The sequence below is a fragment of the Mycetomoellerius zeteki genome, unplaced genomic scaffold, assembly GCF_001594055.1.
Source record: "Mycetomoellerius zeteki isolate Tzet28-1 unplaced genomic scaffold, Tzet1.0 scaffold202, whole genome shotgun sequence".
In the NCBI taxonomy this organism is placed as follows: Eukaryota; Metazoa; Arthropoda; class Insecta; order Hymenoptera; family Formicidae; genus Mycetomoellerius; species Mycetomoellerius zeteki.
Window position 1 is genome coordinate 391,961 of NW_017256980.1, and position 19,420 is coordinate 411,380.

The window sequence follows — 19,420 nt, forward strand, 5'->3', positions numbered from 1 at the left end:
GTTGATATTTTTATTGTAAAGATGAGGTTTGCTACGTTTTCTGATATTTAAGGTTTTAAGTATTAATCAACGCGTTGAAAGTAATACGACAGATCCGTTTACCCATCGCAGGGCGCCTGTAATTATTATCTGTAGTTAGAAATATGACAAATATTACTTATACACCTACGAGCTAAAACGTGAAAATAAAATAGTAAACGGCAATTTGCTACTATTAATTTATACAGTTAATTAATACAACCCAACAGATAACTGTATAGGCGAGGAAATTGATAAAAAAAGATATTTAATAATAAAAGGTATTGCAAAAGAGACGACAATGACTGAAGTAATATTTTTGTTATATATAGAAGCGACAAATATGATTCTCGTAGAATCGAAAAGCCGAATCCAATCTGATTGATTGAATTAATTACCATTGATCTGATTTTAAGGTATTTTTTTATAATTAAAAGATTTATCCAATTACAATTTATGTGTTAATAATAAAAATAACTAATAAAAATTAGACGACTGGCATGGAAAATGCATCTTGAATGAAATAAAAAATCTCCATATTTTTATTAAACGAATAACTTGATTCATTTAAAGAAAGCGCACCGATATTGTGCTGATTAATATTTTATAATTAAACGAATAATTGCAATTACTGGTTCGCTATGCCGATCTCTTAATGCGACTGCTTTATTCGCGTACGTCTTTCAATGGTGATTTGATAAAAAATCGCGTAAAATTAAGTGTGCATGTGTCAGTGTACTGTGCCGCTCTCATTCTCTCCTTGTTATCATAGCTCATTGTTTTTTCATTGCAATTTTGCAATTTTCGCTGTCGGTAGTAGCTTAACTTAATGAACGAGCAAACAACGATTCGAATATTTCGCATAAAGCGATAATCGATCGGCTTTACGTGCACAATATGTTTTTTCAGTGTGTGGCAGAAGTACAAAACCGCGGAGGACGCATCATCTTGGAAAAATGCAAATCAGAGGAAAAAGGTTCCAAATGATTTTCAATTAATCATGGCTGTGTCGCTGATGATGCAAATACTAAGATTTTATTTAAAATATATATTAATATTATATATTTAAATAAAATAATATTTCTTTTCTCTTTTGAGACAACTTGGGGAATGTCAGATTTTTTCAAATTTTTCTTGACGTTTCATATTTAAAAAATTCTGCAATATTTTTAGTTTAAATTGAGTTCCATATTTTTCTTAATTTTTTAAATTTTACACAATACGCATATTCATTCAATATAGTATTTTTTAAGAATAAATCTGTTTTTTAAATTTGTCGATTTATATATCTAGCAATGAGGAAAATTACAAAAGTGAGGAAATTTATTAGGATATTCATAAATTTTATTGGACAACCTTTGCTTATTTTTATAATTTTCAAGTTTATAATTTTAAGATATACAAATTGATCCCGAGATTCGAGACAGTGATCGATCAATCGCAGTAATTCCCTCGATTTAACCTAACGAAAGTGACACCTTAGCTGACCTTAGCGTTTGGCACATAAGAGAGAACTTTGAAAGGAGATGAAAATAATATTCAATTCTGTGAAGAAGATTATCTAAATTAGAAAGTAAAAGCGATACAAGAATGATGGAATGATTTCTAGACGTTATATAACCTCAAAGAAGGATTGAAGGCACATACAAAATTTACTTAAAAAAAAAGTCTTGATGTAAACGTGAGCTCAGTGTTATCAGAGTCCGATTGGAATCTGCCAAGTGGCAATTAGTGGCGATTTTGTCATTCGCAGAATCGCACAGATTGTAAACCAAATGGAACTCGCAGCTTCTAGCCTCGTGTTCTTGATGTTCTGGAGCGATTCGTTCCCACATTCGACGTAGCTGACAGCTGTTGCGTCAGTATATACGTCGATCGACTAATGGGGAACGAAAAGAGTGCTCTTCGCGGTCTCGAAATCGAAGACAAGGCCGTCGAGGTGACGGACTATTGGATGCACTACGATGCTTATGTCCACGACTCGAGCCTGCAGAGACTCTCCATCTTCATCAGCGAACCATCCTTGCACTTCGCAGCGACGTTTGGGAGACCGTCACCGTTGGAGCGAGCAGCAAAGGTTGACATCGGTTGACGTCTATTCTGACCCTTTCATTTTTAAATATTCCTTTAAGTTGAGCATATATAAGATGTTTTCCAGCAATGGATACAGTTGACACAGGATGTTTTTCAGCAAGGATACAGTGTAACACAGCGAATCATTACATCCTTGTTGTTTGCCAATGTTAGGAAAGATAAAATGCTTCACTGTATAGGTGTTTTCCAATAAGATACAGATAACACAATGTAACATAGTAAATCATTTCATCCATGTTTAACATTGGCAAGTAATAAGAATGATAGCCTAGGTCCACAACCTTACTTTAAGAAACCTTAAATCATAAGTCGAAAGAGATTAAGTAACAATAATTTCTGTCTTTAAACTGTTTTTACGCAGTCTTTAGGCTTTAACTGTTAGACTTAAGCGAATTGAGCAAAACCTAATTTTTACGGTCTAAAAGCATAAGTTCTGTGGCCGATATCATCACTTACAACTTAAAGCAAGGTTGTGGACCTAGTCTAATGATTTGTGTTACACTGTGTCTTTAATAGAATGTAATGATTTATGTTACACTGTGTCTTTAATAGAAAACACCTATAAGTCAAGGATGCTTTTGATGATACAGAGTATACTTTCTAGCAAAAGACATAGATGACACAGTGTAATACAATATAAATCATTATATCTTTATTGTTTGCCGATGTTAAAGGAGGCTGAAATGATACACTGTGTTATCTGTGTCTTGCTAAAAAACACCTATAGAATATTTTTTGAACTATTTGGGAGCTTTCTAGCAGGAGACATATCTCAACAGAAGTTGTTCTGTTTTTATTCAATATTTAGTGAGAGAAAAAGACAGAATGACTTTTTTATTTATTTGTATTTCTTGTTGGAAAGCTCTCTTTATCTTGATAAGTCTGGAAATAAGAACGCTTTGAAATCGTATGATTTTTTTTTATACTATTATACATTATGGATTATATAACATATACATGTATTGTATTACAAAAATAAAATCATAAGAAATAAGTGGATTTAATGTATGTTTTAGAATTTTATGTTACATCGGCATCCTTGTATCCTGAAATATATTTCTTCATGGAGCAAAGGTAGCAAATTCTTTCTTGCCACGGAAGAGGCGAAACCATTGGTCCAAGTAATCGAAAAGCAGAATATACTGCAAATATGTATCGGTTTGCACAGTATCCTACGAGCCTTAATATTTCTGCATGAAACTGCGCTGGCATCACATAATAATGTATGCAGTAGCTCTATTTACGTCACCGCAGAGGGATATTGGAAATTGGGTGGATTGGAATGCTTGTGTAAATTCACAGATGCAACGCCAATGTATTACCAACGAATAAAGAATTACAGATACGAGAAAGCGATATCGTCGAATGAAGATATAGCTGATTTAGTTAAAACTGCTAATCTCACTGCAATTGATTCGTACGCATTTGGAGTATTAGCAGAAGACATTTTGAAGAATTTACAAGATACAGGTATATAAAAATCAAAAGTCATATTATATAAATATTGTCCTTGTTAAATATGTGCTAAAATACATTAAATTTCGACTGATTTCAGATGAAGCACCAAACTTGCTGGAATTTAGTGAATTTTGTAAAAAGAATCTGCAAAATTCAGATGCATATTTGAGAAATAGATTATTGAATGTGCTGCAGCATTCATTTTTCACTCACGAATTTATAAGGATACATGCATTTTTGGAGGAATTACCATTAAAAACTGACGTTGAAAGGGAAGAGTTTTTCACGTAAGCAACTTCAGAGAAAATATGTTAATTTATTAAATAATATGCAACATAAAAGTCGTATATAGAAAATTGTAACTTTTTAAGGAAATTAAGGCAGCAACTACAGATGTATCCTGAGGCTGTTGTTGCTGAACAACTAGGCAGAGTGCTTCTTTCCAGGATAGTTTTATTGGATAGCACTGCCCAAGTAAAGCTTTTACCTTTTATCTTTAAACCCAAAGGTTAGGATATATTTATCGCATCTAGCATGATAAGTTATCTTTATTATAAAGTTATTTGATACATATTAATATCTCTGTTTCACGTAATAACCTAATAAAATGCTTAATGTTTCTTGCAGATGAGAAAAACGATTTGGGGACTAGTCTATTTACAATTCCTACTTTTAAGACTATCTTAGTACCAAGACTTCTACAAATGTTTTGCATTCGAGATGTTTCTATTCGTCTGCTGCTGCTGTCCCATTTCAGTTCGTTCGTTCATGTATTTGAAGCGGACGAATTGAAAAATCACATTCTTCCCGAATTACTCGTTGGAATAAAAGACACCAACGACGATCTCGTCTGCGCCACGTTAAGGGCACTGGCTGACATAGTGCCAATTTTGGGCGCGGCGGCGGTTATCGGTGGAAACAGAGGAAAATTATTTACGGACGGTCGGCCGAATAAGAAAATGATTCGCAACAAAAATCTCGATGATATTAGGAAAGCTTTAACATTCACTCAAGAGATGCCCGTCTTCGTGAATGTAGACGAGAACAACGTTCATTTAGCGGAAAGACCATCGCCAGACGGTGGCGAGGATAAGAAGGAAAAGGAATTTTCGTTCGCCGAGGAGGAATACACCTGGTCTGATTGGGAAACGCAAGAACCAGTTGGGAATGGTCATTGTGATGTAGAAGAAGCTCTCTCGGATAATGTGCAAGCAGAAACCCAAGGTCCTTGCAACACGGACTCATCCTCGCCCTTGCCTGACTTACCGTCGAGCTCTGAAAAATTAAAGTATACGAAGAAATTAGTACTTAACGATATTACCGAGCTCGACATAAAAAATTCGAAGGTAATAAAATCTCCGAAGGAAGAATTCGACTTCTTCACCGATATGGAGCCTGTGATACAGAAGACGCAGATTTTACACGTCCCGGAAGTGCAATCGCCGAAGAGCATGTTCGACGTGAAGACGTCGGGTGCCACTTTGGAAGAACATGATGTTAATGGTTGGGGGGAAGACTTGAGTGACTTGAGTATAGATGATACATACGAACTGGCGAAATAGTAAGCGCGATAAAGAGAAATTATTTGAATAAAGAAGCGAACGAGCTTGTACGACAAATGATATTCTCCTATATAATTGTATCCATTTTTATTAACGTCCAATATATGTGATTGCAATACCATTATCCAAATAAGTATTTTTAATAAATATAAAATATATATGAGATAGGCTAAAAATATACAATGTTTTTCTCGTGTAAGTTTTTTTTATTAAACCATAGAGAAATATTGTTTAGGGTACGCACATTTATCGAGCAGACATTCCACTGGTTAATTCTATGAGAATATTCGTTGCAATCATGGATCTTTTTATGTAATTAATAGATACATATTTAAGAGTTCTATGCCTACTTCTGCTAATATAGATTAACTTTAATCTCACTTTAACTTACTTTTCCTTTAAAGTAAGTTAAAGAAAAAGATAAAATATGAATTAAACCGACGTTAAAGTTAATTTACATTGATAGAAATCATAGGTTTTCTTTTTACCATAGATTGAAACAGAAAAAGCTTTTTACAATAATAAGCTATTAATAATAAATCAGAAAGAAGCTAGAAATTGATCAACCACAGTCGAATGTGAAAAGAATAATCGCCTATGGTTGAACAATTTCTAACTTCTGATTTATTACTAATGACTTATTGTAAAAAGCTTTTTAGCAACGTAATCTGTCAAGAATATCATATGTTTGCAACATCAAGGTACTTTTTCATACATTTAAATTAATGATAAGGTCATGACTGACAATTCACCAATGACAATTCAGTGGCTGAATTGTCATTGGTGAAATGTCAGTCACGTGATCTTTTTATCGCTTAACGATGGCGATGAGTCATGTATGAAAAGGTACTTTTATATTCCGGAGTCGGACTTATTTCGAAGTCCGGCTGTCCACCATGGACTCCGACTGTTCGGATTTATTCAAATCGTTGATCGTTCACGATTAGGCCCGTTAGAAGGTTAGAGCGATTTCAATCGTAGCTAGAAGGAATCTGCGTTCGCATAATGCGGGATGACGATGCAGACCGAGTGCTGGACGCGGAGCAGTGGCGGCTGGAAGTCCAGGCGGTAATCAACGATGTGAAAAAGCATGTGCAGGACTTAAGGGTGTCCGAGCAGCTGACCAGCACGAACCAGGTCATCTACCTCAACCTAATCACGCTGGAGGGTCTACGATTTTGCGTGGAACTATCGGCCGCCGGCTTTGCCATCGTCGGCAATCGGCACGACGACACATCGAACGCGAGCAACGAGCGTTTTGAGACGCCCTATAGCCTCCTGAATTTCGTCAGTCCGCAATACAGGAATTCCTTCGGAAACGCACTGTTAGATAAACTGAAGGAACTGAGCGATAAACAGTAGATCTCGAGAGATAACAGAAAAAAAGCAATCATTGCTTTTTAGGTTGTTGTTTAGGTTAAGAGTTAGGTTAGGTTAAGTGCGTTTGATCTTCCAGTGAGCTCTATAATGTACTGGAGCATGTTCCTTTATTTTTTCTTGTTACGCCCAGAATTTTGGCTGCGTTTTCTTTATATTAAATTATCGAAAACTGTAGTTCGACGATCGAGAAGAAAGGCAAAGAAATACTTGTCTTTTTTACTTTTTTCTGCGAATAGTATTAGCCAATCAGCAGTCTCTGACAAAGAAAACAGTATAATCTTTTATTATCAGAGTGTCATTGTTTAAGAATTGGGACACCCACGCTCCTCAATGGTATGCTCCAGTATATTATAGAATTCACTGAATCCTCCAGTGCTGACGTAGGTCTGTTAAACTCAATTATAAATCTCTTTGTAAAAAAAACGTCAAACAATTTAATTTTCTTTATGCCATGTCTGCAAATTTGGATTATTCGTATTAAAGTTTATTTATTTAATATTCATTTTTTAAATGTAATTTTAGTCCTTTTTCAAATTAATTGATGCTTTATTTAATTAAGAATCTTTTTTATCTTCAGTTTAATTTATGCACGTTTTTATCAATGTAGATTAACTTCAATTTCGGTTCAATTTGCTTTTCTCATCTTTTTTTTAATTCTTAGAATTAGAAAAACAGAATTATAGCGACGATTGTCTCACTCCGCCTATTTTTACATTGGATTGTAATCTCGTTCTGTGAGAGATTCTGTGAATATTGTGAAATGACAGAAGGTTTATATTTTATTCCTGCCCTAGACTTGAACTAGAACTCTTCTTGCTTTTATCAAATTTCAAACATATCTATTTCACTTTAAGTACAAAAAGTGTATACTTAATTCATCTATAAAAAAACAGATCTATATATTTATAGAAAGAAAATGAGACTGGAGTTTTTGAAAATACATTGCCTGATTTACTGGAAAATTTGACTTGTGCCACCTTTACCCAAACTTCTGAAATAACTCCTGAAACTTTATAGAATTCTAATCTCTTTGCCCATTACGTTTTTCCAATTTCATTTTTTTTATTATGAATCAATTTTACAATAAATTTATCATAAATTAATTTTATTAAAGTCAAGCTTTCAGTTGCGAAACATATCACAGATTATGAAGTTTTTGCTTCATTCACATGTTTGTTCTTAAATTTATCTTTTACGTTTTCTAATTATTTCTAGCAAATATATTTGTCGTATCCTTGCGCTTTTATTCCGCATTTATAAGAATCTAGAAAGCTGCGGACACTTTCGGGACTGAATTTAAAATCTTTAAATTTCGCGACGACATTGATTCATCGTTCCTGGAAAGCGAGTAGGACATTCTCTTATCGTCTTCCGTAAAGCGATTTTCTAACGCTTTCGGTCTAATCAATGACTTCACAGACGCAAAATGACGCATACGTCTTATCATATTGTGCGTTGTTCCAGCGCAATTGCGACGCAACAGCTTTATTAATACTCTCGTGGGCGATGAGGAAATGAGGAAATAATGTTATTGAGAATTAAGCTAGAACAATTACGATGCAATTCGATCGACTAGCAAAAATATCAGCTGTAGTGGTGAAAGATAAATGCTAAAATTTTGCATTCGAACGATTTCGCTTGCATTTCAAACGGGTCTTAATTATGTCAAGTTTATCGTTTGCATTTTACAAGACAATTCTGTAATTCAAATTTCGCTTTCAACTCGTTCCGCATTCGTCACTTTAGATGGTTTATTTTTTAGGGTTGAAGGATCGATATAATTACTGGGCGACATAGTTACTCGAAGCGACTTTTGAAAGTATTGAGAATACCGTTTGAATATGAATTTAATTCGTGTAAAGATGTAGGTGAGAGTCTCAACAACTTTTGTAAAACAGGACATCTTTATTTCTTGCAATTCTATGTAAAGCTCATTGCTATCGTTATTATTGTGCTTTTCAGCAAAAGACACACTAAAAAAGATTATTTATTTGACTAAATTAATTTAGTTGTCTTTATTTCTTTTATTGGAGAATATATGTATTTAAATCAAACATAATTTAGTCAAATGAATAATTCTTTTCTCAGTGCAGTGTAACACAATAATCATTTCATCTTTGTTTAATTGACAAACAACAAGGATGTAATGGTTCACTGTCTTTTGTTAGGAAAGCAGTCTACATTTTTCGTTCAAATTGTTATTCTTTTCTTTTTCTTTCTTTCCCCTAATGAATTCCCAGTCCACAAATCGCGGATCACAGTATCATGAAGTTCAAATTATTGTCATTTGGATGTCGCTGATATTAAAGAACTAATCGATGCTTTGTTTCGAAATTGATCATCGGTCGAATGTCCGTTCTTTGTAGTTACGTTATACCATCTGGAATGCACTTAAAGTGGAGTAAGATTATTTTTCTTTTAGGAAACACAGTCTACACAAACGTCGTTCTGTCCTTCTTGGCATTCGATGAATAAACAAAGAGAGAACGGTATTATGTCTCCTAAAGAGAAAGCAGCCAAATATATATAATTAGATCTAATACAAGTAAAATGTCTAACATTATCTATTTTATTTTATTTCGATATAATTAGATGTCGGATAGAAGGAAAGAAAAAAAGGAAAGGTATTATGAAGAAACTCTGTCTTCTACGATAATAATATATTCTTCCTTTAATATGCATGAAGCATGTTTAAGACTACGGGTTTTGGAGATTGGGAATTGCGAATTGAAGATTAGAATTTAATCAAACGATTTGATTAAATTCGAACGATACAGATAAAACTAAACTTGTCTGATTGTCAAATTCTAATTTTCAAATCGCAATCTTCAATGCGTCTGATACAGACGTAATTCGACATATAATACATGGGTATATTTTGAAAAGAAAAGGACTTTCTCTTGTCGTTGTCTGTAAAACTCATTGAAAAATGAGTGTCAATTGCCGCAGAATGCTGTCCTCGCGTTACGTCATTTCATGCTTCTCTCCTGGTAAAAATTTTAATTTTTCTGAAGTTTTATGTAAATTTCAGAATTTTTCAGAATATCTGAATTTTAGAACTTTTTAGTTTTTTTTTTTGTACAAGTTGAAACACTTTTCAAAAAGGCCGAAAAAGTCTATACACACTTTTTTTTTAGAATTCTTTATACCTATATATGAATTCTATATAAAATATTCTAAGATTTTTAAAATTCTTATTTTAAAGTTGTTGATGAAATCTTGCAAAATTGCGTCTTCACTTTCATGATTCTTTTACAAGTTTTACACTTCATTTCTGGACTTTCAAACAGCAACTTTATCGGTGCCTCATCTTATTTTATGTATTCTGTATACAAGTGCGCAATAAAATAAAAAAAAACTTAAAAATTTTAGAATATTTCAAAATTCATATGTATGAAAAATTCTAAAAAAAAGACGTATATTTTCTAAGTATTTCTAAAAAGTGTTTCAATTCGTAAAAATTCTAAAAAAAAATTTTTTCGATATAAAAAGATCAGCTACGAGGAACGAGTCTCGAGGCACCAGGTCGCCCGGTACCGTCCCTGCCATTAATACACCCATCTCGAATCTCGATTGCGCGCGGGGCGCGGGGCCACCTTCCGCGAATCGACGGGAGGGAGTCGGGAGTACTCTCGCCGCTCTCGCGTGGTGTTTCTTCACGATGGCACGCGGGAGATCGGTCAGCGTGCGATGACACGCCCGTGCCGTCTCGCAGCGACCGTGTACGTGTAAAGTCAGTCGCGCGGTTCGCGGTGCAGTTGTACCCGTTGCGCTTTGTCTCGTCTCGTCTTGTCGCGTACGTAAGTACGTACGTACGTATGCAAGGACACGACACGCGAGTTCCCGACAAAGAAAAGGACGGGCAGAATAAATCAAGGAGTAAACGAAGCCGATGCGCCGCGGGGTGCGGATCAGCGCGGATCGCGTATTCGTGGATTCGACGTTACGTAGGACACCCTGGACACCGTGGGATATTGCGCGGCGAACGAGGTGAGAGCTGGACGACGATGCGGCACGACACGACACGATTTCGCGAGTGTGCGTGAGAGAAAGAGTGAGCGAGCGAGCGAGCTGTGTCGAGAAAGTGTATCTCAGATGGCTCAGTGTCTCTGATTCACGGAGAACCACCGGGGGAAGAAGACTCACGGGGAGGGGAGCAGAGTGAGCCGTGAGGTATTGTGGATTTGACGCATCGACACGCGCGTTATTTCATTTCTGGTCGAGGAAGACGTCCATGGACGAGGATAAGGCGTGCACTTGCACGCCGTGTCGTGACGTTGGCCGACGATCGCGCGATACGCGGCGCACTTCACGCTGATTGCGCTCGTCCGACTTTCTGTTTACGTTCCGCGACGAGGGACCAGGCGAGGCGAATCGAGAACCCGGAGGACGCGGCGTGAGAAACGCGCGTGTTTACTCTCCCTCGCGGAATCGTCTGTGCCTCCTAAAGTGCTGGACTGCTGTATTTTTGAGTCGGTTGCGGCAACGCCGTCTCGGCGCCGTGCACTCTGCCAAGATTTAATTCTGCTGTCAGCACCTGAGCCAGAGACACGAATAACCCTGCGCCGCGAAGAACAGTTAATTGGGAGTAATTAGCGCGTACTACTATCGACCATTGTTTCATTTCCTCACTCTGATTCAGACGAATGTGAATCACGTCACGATTGGATCGTTTTTGCATCGCGGCATCGACGCGAATAATCTTGACCGGTGCTGTATTCCATAACTGAAATCGTTCACTTAGGCCCAATTCCACAAATATAAGATTAACTCCTTACCTTTTTCCAATTTTAGAATTGGAGAAAGATGAACAATAAATTGAACGATTAAAGTTAATCTTACATTTGTGAAACCAGGCCTTAATTATATTAGTGCCTTAATTACGGGTTGTAATTCTCTTTTTATGTAATGACAGAGGAAGATGAGAGATTTATTTAACGCGAGTCAACTTTCTCCTTTTTGCAGGAATGATTTGTAATATAAGGATGGAATCTAACAGATTCAACGTCGCCGTCATCGACCCTGCGAGAGCGCGCTATTAATACGGTCCTGTGTGTTTTTCATCGATACTGCCCGTTGCCGCACGCTACTCCGTCGCTTCGTCGCATAACAGGCCGATCGCGCACGAGCGAAATCACGCTCTGTCCCTGAACGTGGCTAGGAGCGAAGTCCAGAGACTGGACCTTCCACTTCTCCTGGAGCAGCCCGAGGACGCGGCGGTGACGACGCACGCCCGTCCGTGACAGACTGTGACAGCGCGGTTTTATTCCGCCCTGCGTCCCGCCACCGCGGGACCATCGTGTGCGTGTGGCATTTTGTGAACTTGTGTCCAGCCACCCAGATGCCGTCTAAAGATCACCGCCGAGACTTTCGCCAACCACGTGATCGGCAAGTTTGATTTCATTTACGTTTACGTCAATGTGCAGGCCAAACTAAGTTTCTTGTCATTCATGAATTGGCAGAATTAATGACCATTCTGAAAAACTGGTTTCTCTTCTCTTGTGCTTCCTCATTCCTAATTTTGTTTGCTAATCAGAGTTTTTTTGCATATCTTAAATGTGGAAGAATATTCGGTTCTGATTTCATCTTTTTTAGAGACCTTATAACGAGCAATTTTGTCAAAACAAGAGTGAGAAAGAAGAGAGTGTATACTGTCTCTCTTTATGTATGCTATCTCATTCTAATTTATATTTACTTATCTTACTCATTCTGATATCTTACTGAAGTTCCAAAACGGCCAATTAGGAATTTGTCATCTCGTGGCCAGATTTTATTATAAAGTCTCTAATCTTTTATTATATTCGCTCATATTTAGCGTATTCCTATTTTGGTATTATATCTTAAATAATTAAATTTTAACGGAGCATGAACGAGGTAGATATAAAATTTTAAAAGAACTATCATTCGAACTATGATCCTCACTAATATAGCATTCTTACAAATCAGCATTGGTAGTTATGATAATAGCAATGATTCATCAGTTAATATGATCAAATTAAAGGCAGTGATACGACGTAGAACTAAGAGAAAAGTGCTTATACTGCACTTTCCACTGTGACTGTGGATAGAGAATAGAAAAATAGCTCTTGACACATAATATGTTTATGATCATAAAATTTTTAATATAAATATGCAACTCTATTATATTAAGTAAAGTATATATATATTAAGTAAAAAGCTTTATCTTGATATAATTTAGTTAAAAAGTTTTTAAAAACATACAGAATTTTTTATTTTAGCGAAGATATAAATAATATTTTTAATGAATTTATTTATGTATTAATGGAAAGAATTTTTCTGCAACTGAAACGTGAATATATTTCTCCTTATGTGAAGTATCCTACATTCTAAATTTAGATGCAGTCTCTGTGCTCAATGTATATTTAAAGTATAAATTAGATAATGTAACCTCTTAGGGAGAAAATTACTGCCGAAGATAGACCAATTGGGGTCCAACCGTTGTGGAGTGTTTTGTTTGTTCTGTAATTTTTTATGCTTTATGTTTTTTTTTATCCTTACGTAGTATTTATAATGCATAAATATCGATGTTAAGATAAGAAGAAAATTAGAAGTGAATGCGTACTGAAATATATAAGTTTTTGCAATTGAACTTGCTTGATTTGCCCCAATTTATTTTAAGGAAGAGTCTATGAATCATAGCAAGATAAAAAATTATCATAAGTCTGATATCGTCTATACTCTGTTGATATTAAATTTATCTAATAATATCAAGAGATAATCTCTCCGGTATAAAATAAATTTTTAATTCTTGATACTAATTATTAGAATTGTATCTTTTGCTTTTTACAGCTTAAAATGATTAAATATTAATTTATTGATTGATTCTAATAAAAGTAAATTAATAATATCAATGTAATGAAATGACCATTATTATTTTATAAGATATCATATAATATTGTACCACTTTTGTACTTTAAAGCATTCTTATATCTGTAATTTATGTACATAGGTTCAACGTGAACATATTGAAACAAAGTAGATAGATGACCTTCTTAGAACAAAGGTATGGCAAGCTTGATGGTGAACACCTCTAGTAAAAACAGTTCGCGCAGTGGATCTCCTAGTAGGACAACTTCGACGTCTCAACCGACAGCAAACTTGGATCATACTCCAAGATTGCGTAATGCTCCAATGTAAGATTCTATTAGTATAATAGACATACATATAATTTACTATTATTGCATGTCATTTAATATTCAATTTCTTCAATTTCTCATACAAAATCTATTTACATATGTATATATGTATAACTTATTTATCTATTAACTTATTTTACTATTATGTTTATTATGATATTCCCAATTTTAAAATTTGTTAAATAAAATTTAATTTTTAAACAGATTTAATTTGTTTAAAAATTAAAGAAATTATAATAATAAATAAACATTTGTTAAATATTTGTTTCAGTTCTCAAGGAGAGGGTAGCACTGGCAGTGGAAGTAGTGGTGGTGGTGGTACCGGAAGTAGCCTCAACATGAGAGGCAGCAATAGACAAAGGTCACCAGGAAATTTAATCCGTACGGGGGATGCCATGGATGAACCAAGTAGTACTTCAAACACTGCCGAACCAGACGAATTTGTGCCAAATGTTCATCCACCGACTGATGACGAAGGAGTATGTATTTCTGACTCATTTTAAATATCGAGTTTAATAAGGTATAAGATAATAAGTGTCCTGCATCAAAAACAGCAAGATTGTTACTTTACCTGAATCTAATGTGTATATGCAATCTACAGCACGTCTTTGTGCTCTTACATAAAGAGAGTTACATAATATTGCTATTGTGTATACGTTAACTAACACAGTAAGTTGCAAAGTCATCAATCACTAATATATAGTCAAATTATGAATTTAAAAATAGTATAATTATGCGCATATTTTAAATGATTATATTAATTTCGTCTCCATTTTTAGACCCTTTAGCCGATAAATAAATTTAAAGATCTTACAATTCTCTACAAAAAACAACAGAATAAATTGTTTTTGATATATTTAAACTGCATTATTTATTTATTTATTTATTGTCTTTAATTCTGTAGTCAATGTTATGGTTTATATATTTATATTTTTTTGTATAACTTTGAATGAAAAATGTCATTGTATTTTTATAGGAACAATACCACACAACCCAATCGTTCCTATCAAATGGTTCTTCTGAGTTGATAAGCGATGATGTCGACTCTAGTGCAGCACGAGTTCGTCAAGCTATTGAACATATTCAAAGCAAAATTGCTAAAACGCGAGAACAGATAAGAATAGAACAAACCACGCGGGATGGTAATATAAAGTTTTTTAAATTTAGTTAAGATAGATACACACACAAACAAAATGTCGTTATATATGTTATTTGCTCTTTAGAAAACGTCAATGAATATTTGAAATTGGCTGCTAATGCAGACAAGCAGCAATTAACTAGGATTAAAACGGTATTCGAAAAGAAGAATCAAAAATCGGCGCACAGTATTTCACAATTACAAAAAAAGTTAGACAGCTACACAAAAAAATTACGAAATTATGAGATGAATGGTGCACCGACGAGTCATAGACAACCGAGAGAAATGTTACGCGACATGGGACAAGGACTTAAGTGAGTTATACATAAAAGATTTTTTTAATTGTATTCATATCTAGAGAAAAATGTTTAAACTTGTTACTGAATAAGGCCCATATAAACTATATACATATATTATTTGATAAGCGTTGAAAGCAATATCTTTGGCTAATTTGGGATTGTATTCCAGACATGTAGGAGGAAACATCAGGGATGGAATCACTGGTTTTTCAGGGTGAGTGTATACGAAAATAGATCCCATGCTCAAATATGCTGAAAATCTATTCTTATGTGGTTGATTCATCACTTCTTTTTAGAACCGCACTGCCATTAATATCCTTCCAATTTAAAATTAACACAGAATATGCTTTCTTAATTATTTACGAGAAATTATTTTTAAAAGTATAGTTAAGCAAAACGTTATATGCTTACTTATGTTTAATCATATTCTATTGCAGAACTGTAATGTCTAAACCAAGAGAGTTTGCTCATCTTATTAAAAACAAATTTGGAAGTGCCGATAATATAAATACTTTATCACGTAAGTAACAGTGTCTCAATAAATTTCCAATAAATTTTACATGATTCAAGCTGAAGTATAACATGTTACATTACCTGGTTAAAACCACAATTTAAATTGATTTAAATTAATAAATGCAATTTATTTAAATGCAAAGAAAATAAAGTTGTATAATTCTTATAGTGTGATTCAGATAATTTATTCTTGTCATTTCCATTTATTTAAAAATATAAAATATATTTAGATAAGAAAATAAATATCTTTTAACGTTTTTGCTATCATGGCAGTTGAGAGTAGTAAGTAATGTGTTGTCCAAAGAGCGAGAGTTACACTACACTTTATTATATGCTTCATGCACAATATTCTTATTTTTTTGACTGCTTCAAGCTTCTATCTTCTTTACAAAGAAGTGATTAATGATAATACATTATTGTTTGTAAAGTATGATTAAAAATTAGTTTGCTTGTATACTATATATTCTTTGCTTTCAATTTTGCTTATTAAACTTCTATTTTATTTTTTAATGCAGAACAATTACTCGATATAATTTTATCACACGTTATGTTGCTTATATTTATTTAACATTATATTATTATGTAGCAAAGTATTAGATGATTTACGATGGCTTCTATAATTACACATTTGCCTTTCTTTATTTACTGTCAGTTATCCAATACTCTCTTGTAATGATGCTAAAATATATAATAACCAATTGTGGGTTTTATTATTATCACGATTTTAAAAATGCATTTTATATTGTGAAACGATTGACCTTTTCAAAAATAAAAAAAGGTGCAAAACATCTAAAATAAAACAGGAACAGGACTTAACTATTGTTTGAGGAAACTGAATAACATACTAACTTGAAAAATAATATTACTTCAAAAGGCCAAGCTTTGGTATTGGATAACATTCTAACTTGCCACCTCTGTGTCTCTACAGATGGCTCGACTTTTTATGTAAACGATACACCGCATGCAGGTAATGGTGATAACGCTAGCGTTGAAGATGATAAAACTCACCATGGATCGGCTACACTTCCGGGTGGATGCAGTCTAGGATCTACCCAAAGTGCAGCGGCTATGAAGTTTCCGTCTGAGGAAGGATCGGAGTGTTCTAGCGTAACTAGTGAAAGCGGTCCTGGTAGTAGAGGACAGCCGCATACATGTCACAGTAATAATGCAGCCTTGAGTCTCAAATCTATTTTTGCAGAACTACAGGAACACCGGGAGAATCTTGATCGAATGAGAGAAAAATTAGATAGTGTAAAGGTTTGCATTTAATTTTATTTAAATGTATCCGATAATCCAAATTAAAATATATTTTCTAAAAAAAAATTACCTGCATACGACTGTTTTCACAAATGTTTGACTAAAACTTTTTTTTTAAGACATTACAGCAGGAAGTGACATATCTTTCTCATTCCCTCCAAGAAGAACGTTTCAGATGCGAACGTTTAGAAGAACAGATTAATGATTTAACAGAATTGCATCAGAACGAAGTGGAAAACTTGAAGCAAACTATTACAGATATGGAGGAGAAAGTGCAATATCAAAGCGAAGATAGATTACGAGATATACATGAGATGTTAGAAAGTTGTCAAACTAAAATTTGTAAAATGGAACATCAACAACAACAGCATCAACAATATGTGACATTGGAGGGTTTAGATAATAGCAATGCGAGAGCATTCGCTGTAAAATTGATAAATGTAGTATTGACAGTATTGCAAGTTGTTTTGCTCCTTGTTGCAACGGGTGCTGGTATTATGATGCCTTTTCTCAGAACTAGGTAAGATTATTGCTGAGATATCTTTTGCCCTTTTATTCTTTTGATATCACTTTTTTGTTTTACTTTCCGCGTTTTAGAGACATTAATGAACCATTTATACTTTTATTCTCTATCATATCTATATTGATCTCTGTTAAATATCAATAGATTTCTATGCAATGTAAGTAGAAAGTTAAAATGTAATTGTGCAATAATAGATATCGTTTTTATGTATTAGTAAATAATTTATGTATTTCTTTTATTCATCTTCATATTATAATCTATCGTACTGCAATCATCTAAATTTATTTTGCACATTCATTATTTTGTTTTGTTTTCACATGTCTGTTACAGCTGTACTAAGCCTCATTGTTTCATGTGCAGGGTGCGTATATTAACGACTACATTCGTTGTACTGGGCATAGTGTTTGTGTTAAAGCAATGGCCTGAGGTACATGACGTTGGCAGCCATCTCATACGCCATCTCAAACAGACGCTCGCCATGAAGTAGTATTGTAAGTGAATGAAATTTTCACTTGGTGCTTAATTGCCGTTAACATGTAGAGGCAATGTAATGTGGTATTATATTTTATAAAAAGTGAATAAAATAAAAGTTCCTAAATAACTTGTCTCAGAGAGAAAGAGAGAGAGAGAGAGAGAGAGAGAGAGAGAGAGAGAGAGAGAGGAGAGAATGAGAAAAAATATTTTATGTAAACAGTATTTATTTTAGGGTGGAATACTTAAATTTAATCAAACCCTGTGATGAAGCTGGGCTAGATTGGACACATTGATTGAAACCTTGCATCCATTTATCAGTGTTGTAACACATTGGAGCAATAATAGTATGTATACGCGTAAATAAGTTTATCTTATATTTTGGGTTGTTTAAATTTATCATTATAATATATATGTATTTTTGATACTATTATTTAAATTGACGAAGCTATTTTGCTGTAGGAAAATATGTGATTTTCAAATTAATTTGTACAAACTTTCATTAATTTCATATAATTTATATCTCTTCATTTTTGGTAAGACTTTATTTTTCACGATCGTGTCATTAGCGATCTACTAGTGCTGAAACAAATGATACTAAAGAAGCTTCTATATTAAGACACAAAGAATTGTTGAAATACTACACAATGACACTGCTTGATTGTATATATAGCACATTATTATGGAAATTTAATTTCAATTAGGGTATCTAATTTCTTTGATCAAATGTAAAAGTAGTAAAAAAAATATTGAGTGAAAAAGTGATGCACACCAGGATATTGTCTTCAACCTCCATCATCGGTCCAGTTACAATTTGTCGATGTATAATCGATTTATTTTAAATCTTTTGGGATGTATGTGTTGATAAATCAAGAATTTATAACATCCAAATCGTCCAAATGCTAAACAATAATGTAAGTTAAGACAGAGCTCTTATATCACTACAGATAGCTGCTGTCCGGCATTGTATAAAGTATGAGGTAGTGCGTACTGTATATTTACTTGTTATTTGTAATATCCGATAAAAGTATAAGTTCTCTAGAAAATGCAAGCTTTTTTAATTGTTGTTGCATTGTATAAAATAGCTAGTATATAAATTGAGTCACGCATGCAATGAAAGAGAAATGAAGAATTTCACTGAAGACTGGAAGAAACATCTCTCGTTGAAAGATTTTTGAAAAATCGTGAGTACTAAATTTGAACATAAATGAAAATGTTACACACATATACATGTGCTGCTACATCCGATATCAAAGGAGGACCAACCGTCTCTTTCCTCTTATCCTATGATACGATTTACATCGTACATATTATACATATAACGTTAAAATTATAATAATAAAGACGAGAGTGATTTTCATTAATCCAGTGAGTGATCTAATCATCAAAAAATCATAAATTTGCATGTATATTATAACAAGTATAAAGAATTGATCCATGACAGTTAGTTGAAATGAGAGAAAGACTGAAGGACTACATTGCTGTATAATTATGTTTACTTTAATATTGGCGCTTTAATTTTAAGTGTTTAGTAACTGGAAATTATAACA

At 34.0% G+C, this 19,420-nt stretch overlaps 4 protein-coding genes across 7 annotated transcripts; 3 read left to right on the top strand and 1 right to left on the bottom strand.

Moving 5' to 3' along the window:
* Positions 1-1,483: 1,483 nt before the first annotated feature.
* On the top strand, positions 1,484-5,285 carry LOC108722372 (protein-associating with the carboxyl-terminal domain of ezrin). The gene is made up of 5 exons (XM_018447441.1): positions 1,484-2,095; positions 3,129-3,582; positions 3,668-3,857; positions 3,942-4,078; positions 4,198-5,285. Exons 1-5 carry the CDS (start codon positions 1,901-1,903, stop codon positions 5,130-5,132), a joined length of 1,911 nt encoding a protein of 636 aa, XP_018302943.1. The 5' UTR covers positions 1,484-1,900; the 3' UTR covers positions 5,133-5,285.
* Positions 5,286-5,972: 687 nt separating this feature from the next.
* Positions 5,973-6,937, top strand: LOC108722376 (GSK3-beta interaction protein). The gene has a single exon (XM_018447446.1). The coding sequence runs from the start codon at positions 6,138-6,140 to the stop codon at positions 6,492-6,494; it is 357 nt and encodes a 118-aa protein (XP_018302948.1). The 5' UTR covers positions 5,973-6,137; the 3' UTR covers positions 6,495-6,937.
* Positions 6,938-10,944: 4,007 nt separating this feature from the next.
* Positions 10,945-11,541, bottom strand: LOC108722409 (uncharacterized). Its single transcript, XM_018447508.1, has 2 exons — positions 11,477-11,541; positions 10,945-11,272 (listed from the first exon to the last, which is right to left on the bottom strand). Exons 1-2 carry the CDS (start codon positions 11,527-11,529, stop codon positions 10,957-10,959), a joined length of 369 nt encoding a protein of 122 aa, XP_018303010.1. The 5' UTR covers positions 11,530-11,541; the 3' UTR covers positions 10,945-10,956.
* Positions 11,542-11,827: 286 nt separating this feature from the next.
* On the top strand, positions 11,828-18,249 carry Dmtn (transmembrane and coiled-coil domain 2 protein Dmtn). 4 transcript variants are annotated; one of them, XM_018447504.1, is made up of 12 exons: positions 11,828-11,900; positions 13,483-13,666; positions 13,941-14,148; positions 14,646-14,811; positions 14,893-15,121; positions 15,276-15,320; positions 15,544-15,626; positions 15,893-15,901; positions 16,587-16,876; positions 16,996-17,396; positions 17,730-17,890; positions 18,106-18,249. In XM_018447504.1, the coding sequence occupies exons 2-11, from the start codon at positions 13,539-13,541 to the stop codon at positions 17,884-17,886; spliced, it is 1,716 nt and encodes a 571-aa protein (XP_018303006.1). In that variant the 5' UTR covers positions 11,828-11,900; positions 13,483-13,538; the 3' UTR covers positions 17,887-17,890; positions 18,106-18,249. The 4 variants fall into 4 exon arrangements, with proteins under 4 accessions (XP_018303006.1, XP_018303005.1, XP_018303007.1 ...); XM_018447503.1 differs by lacking the exon at positions 15,893-15,901 and having other exon boundaries at positions 16,548-16,876; XM_018447505.1 differs by lacking the exon at positions 15,893-15,901 and having other exon boundaries at positions 16,548-16,876; positions 17,760-17,890.
* The last annotated feature ends 1,171 nt before the right edge of the window (positions 18,250-19,420 follow it).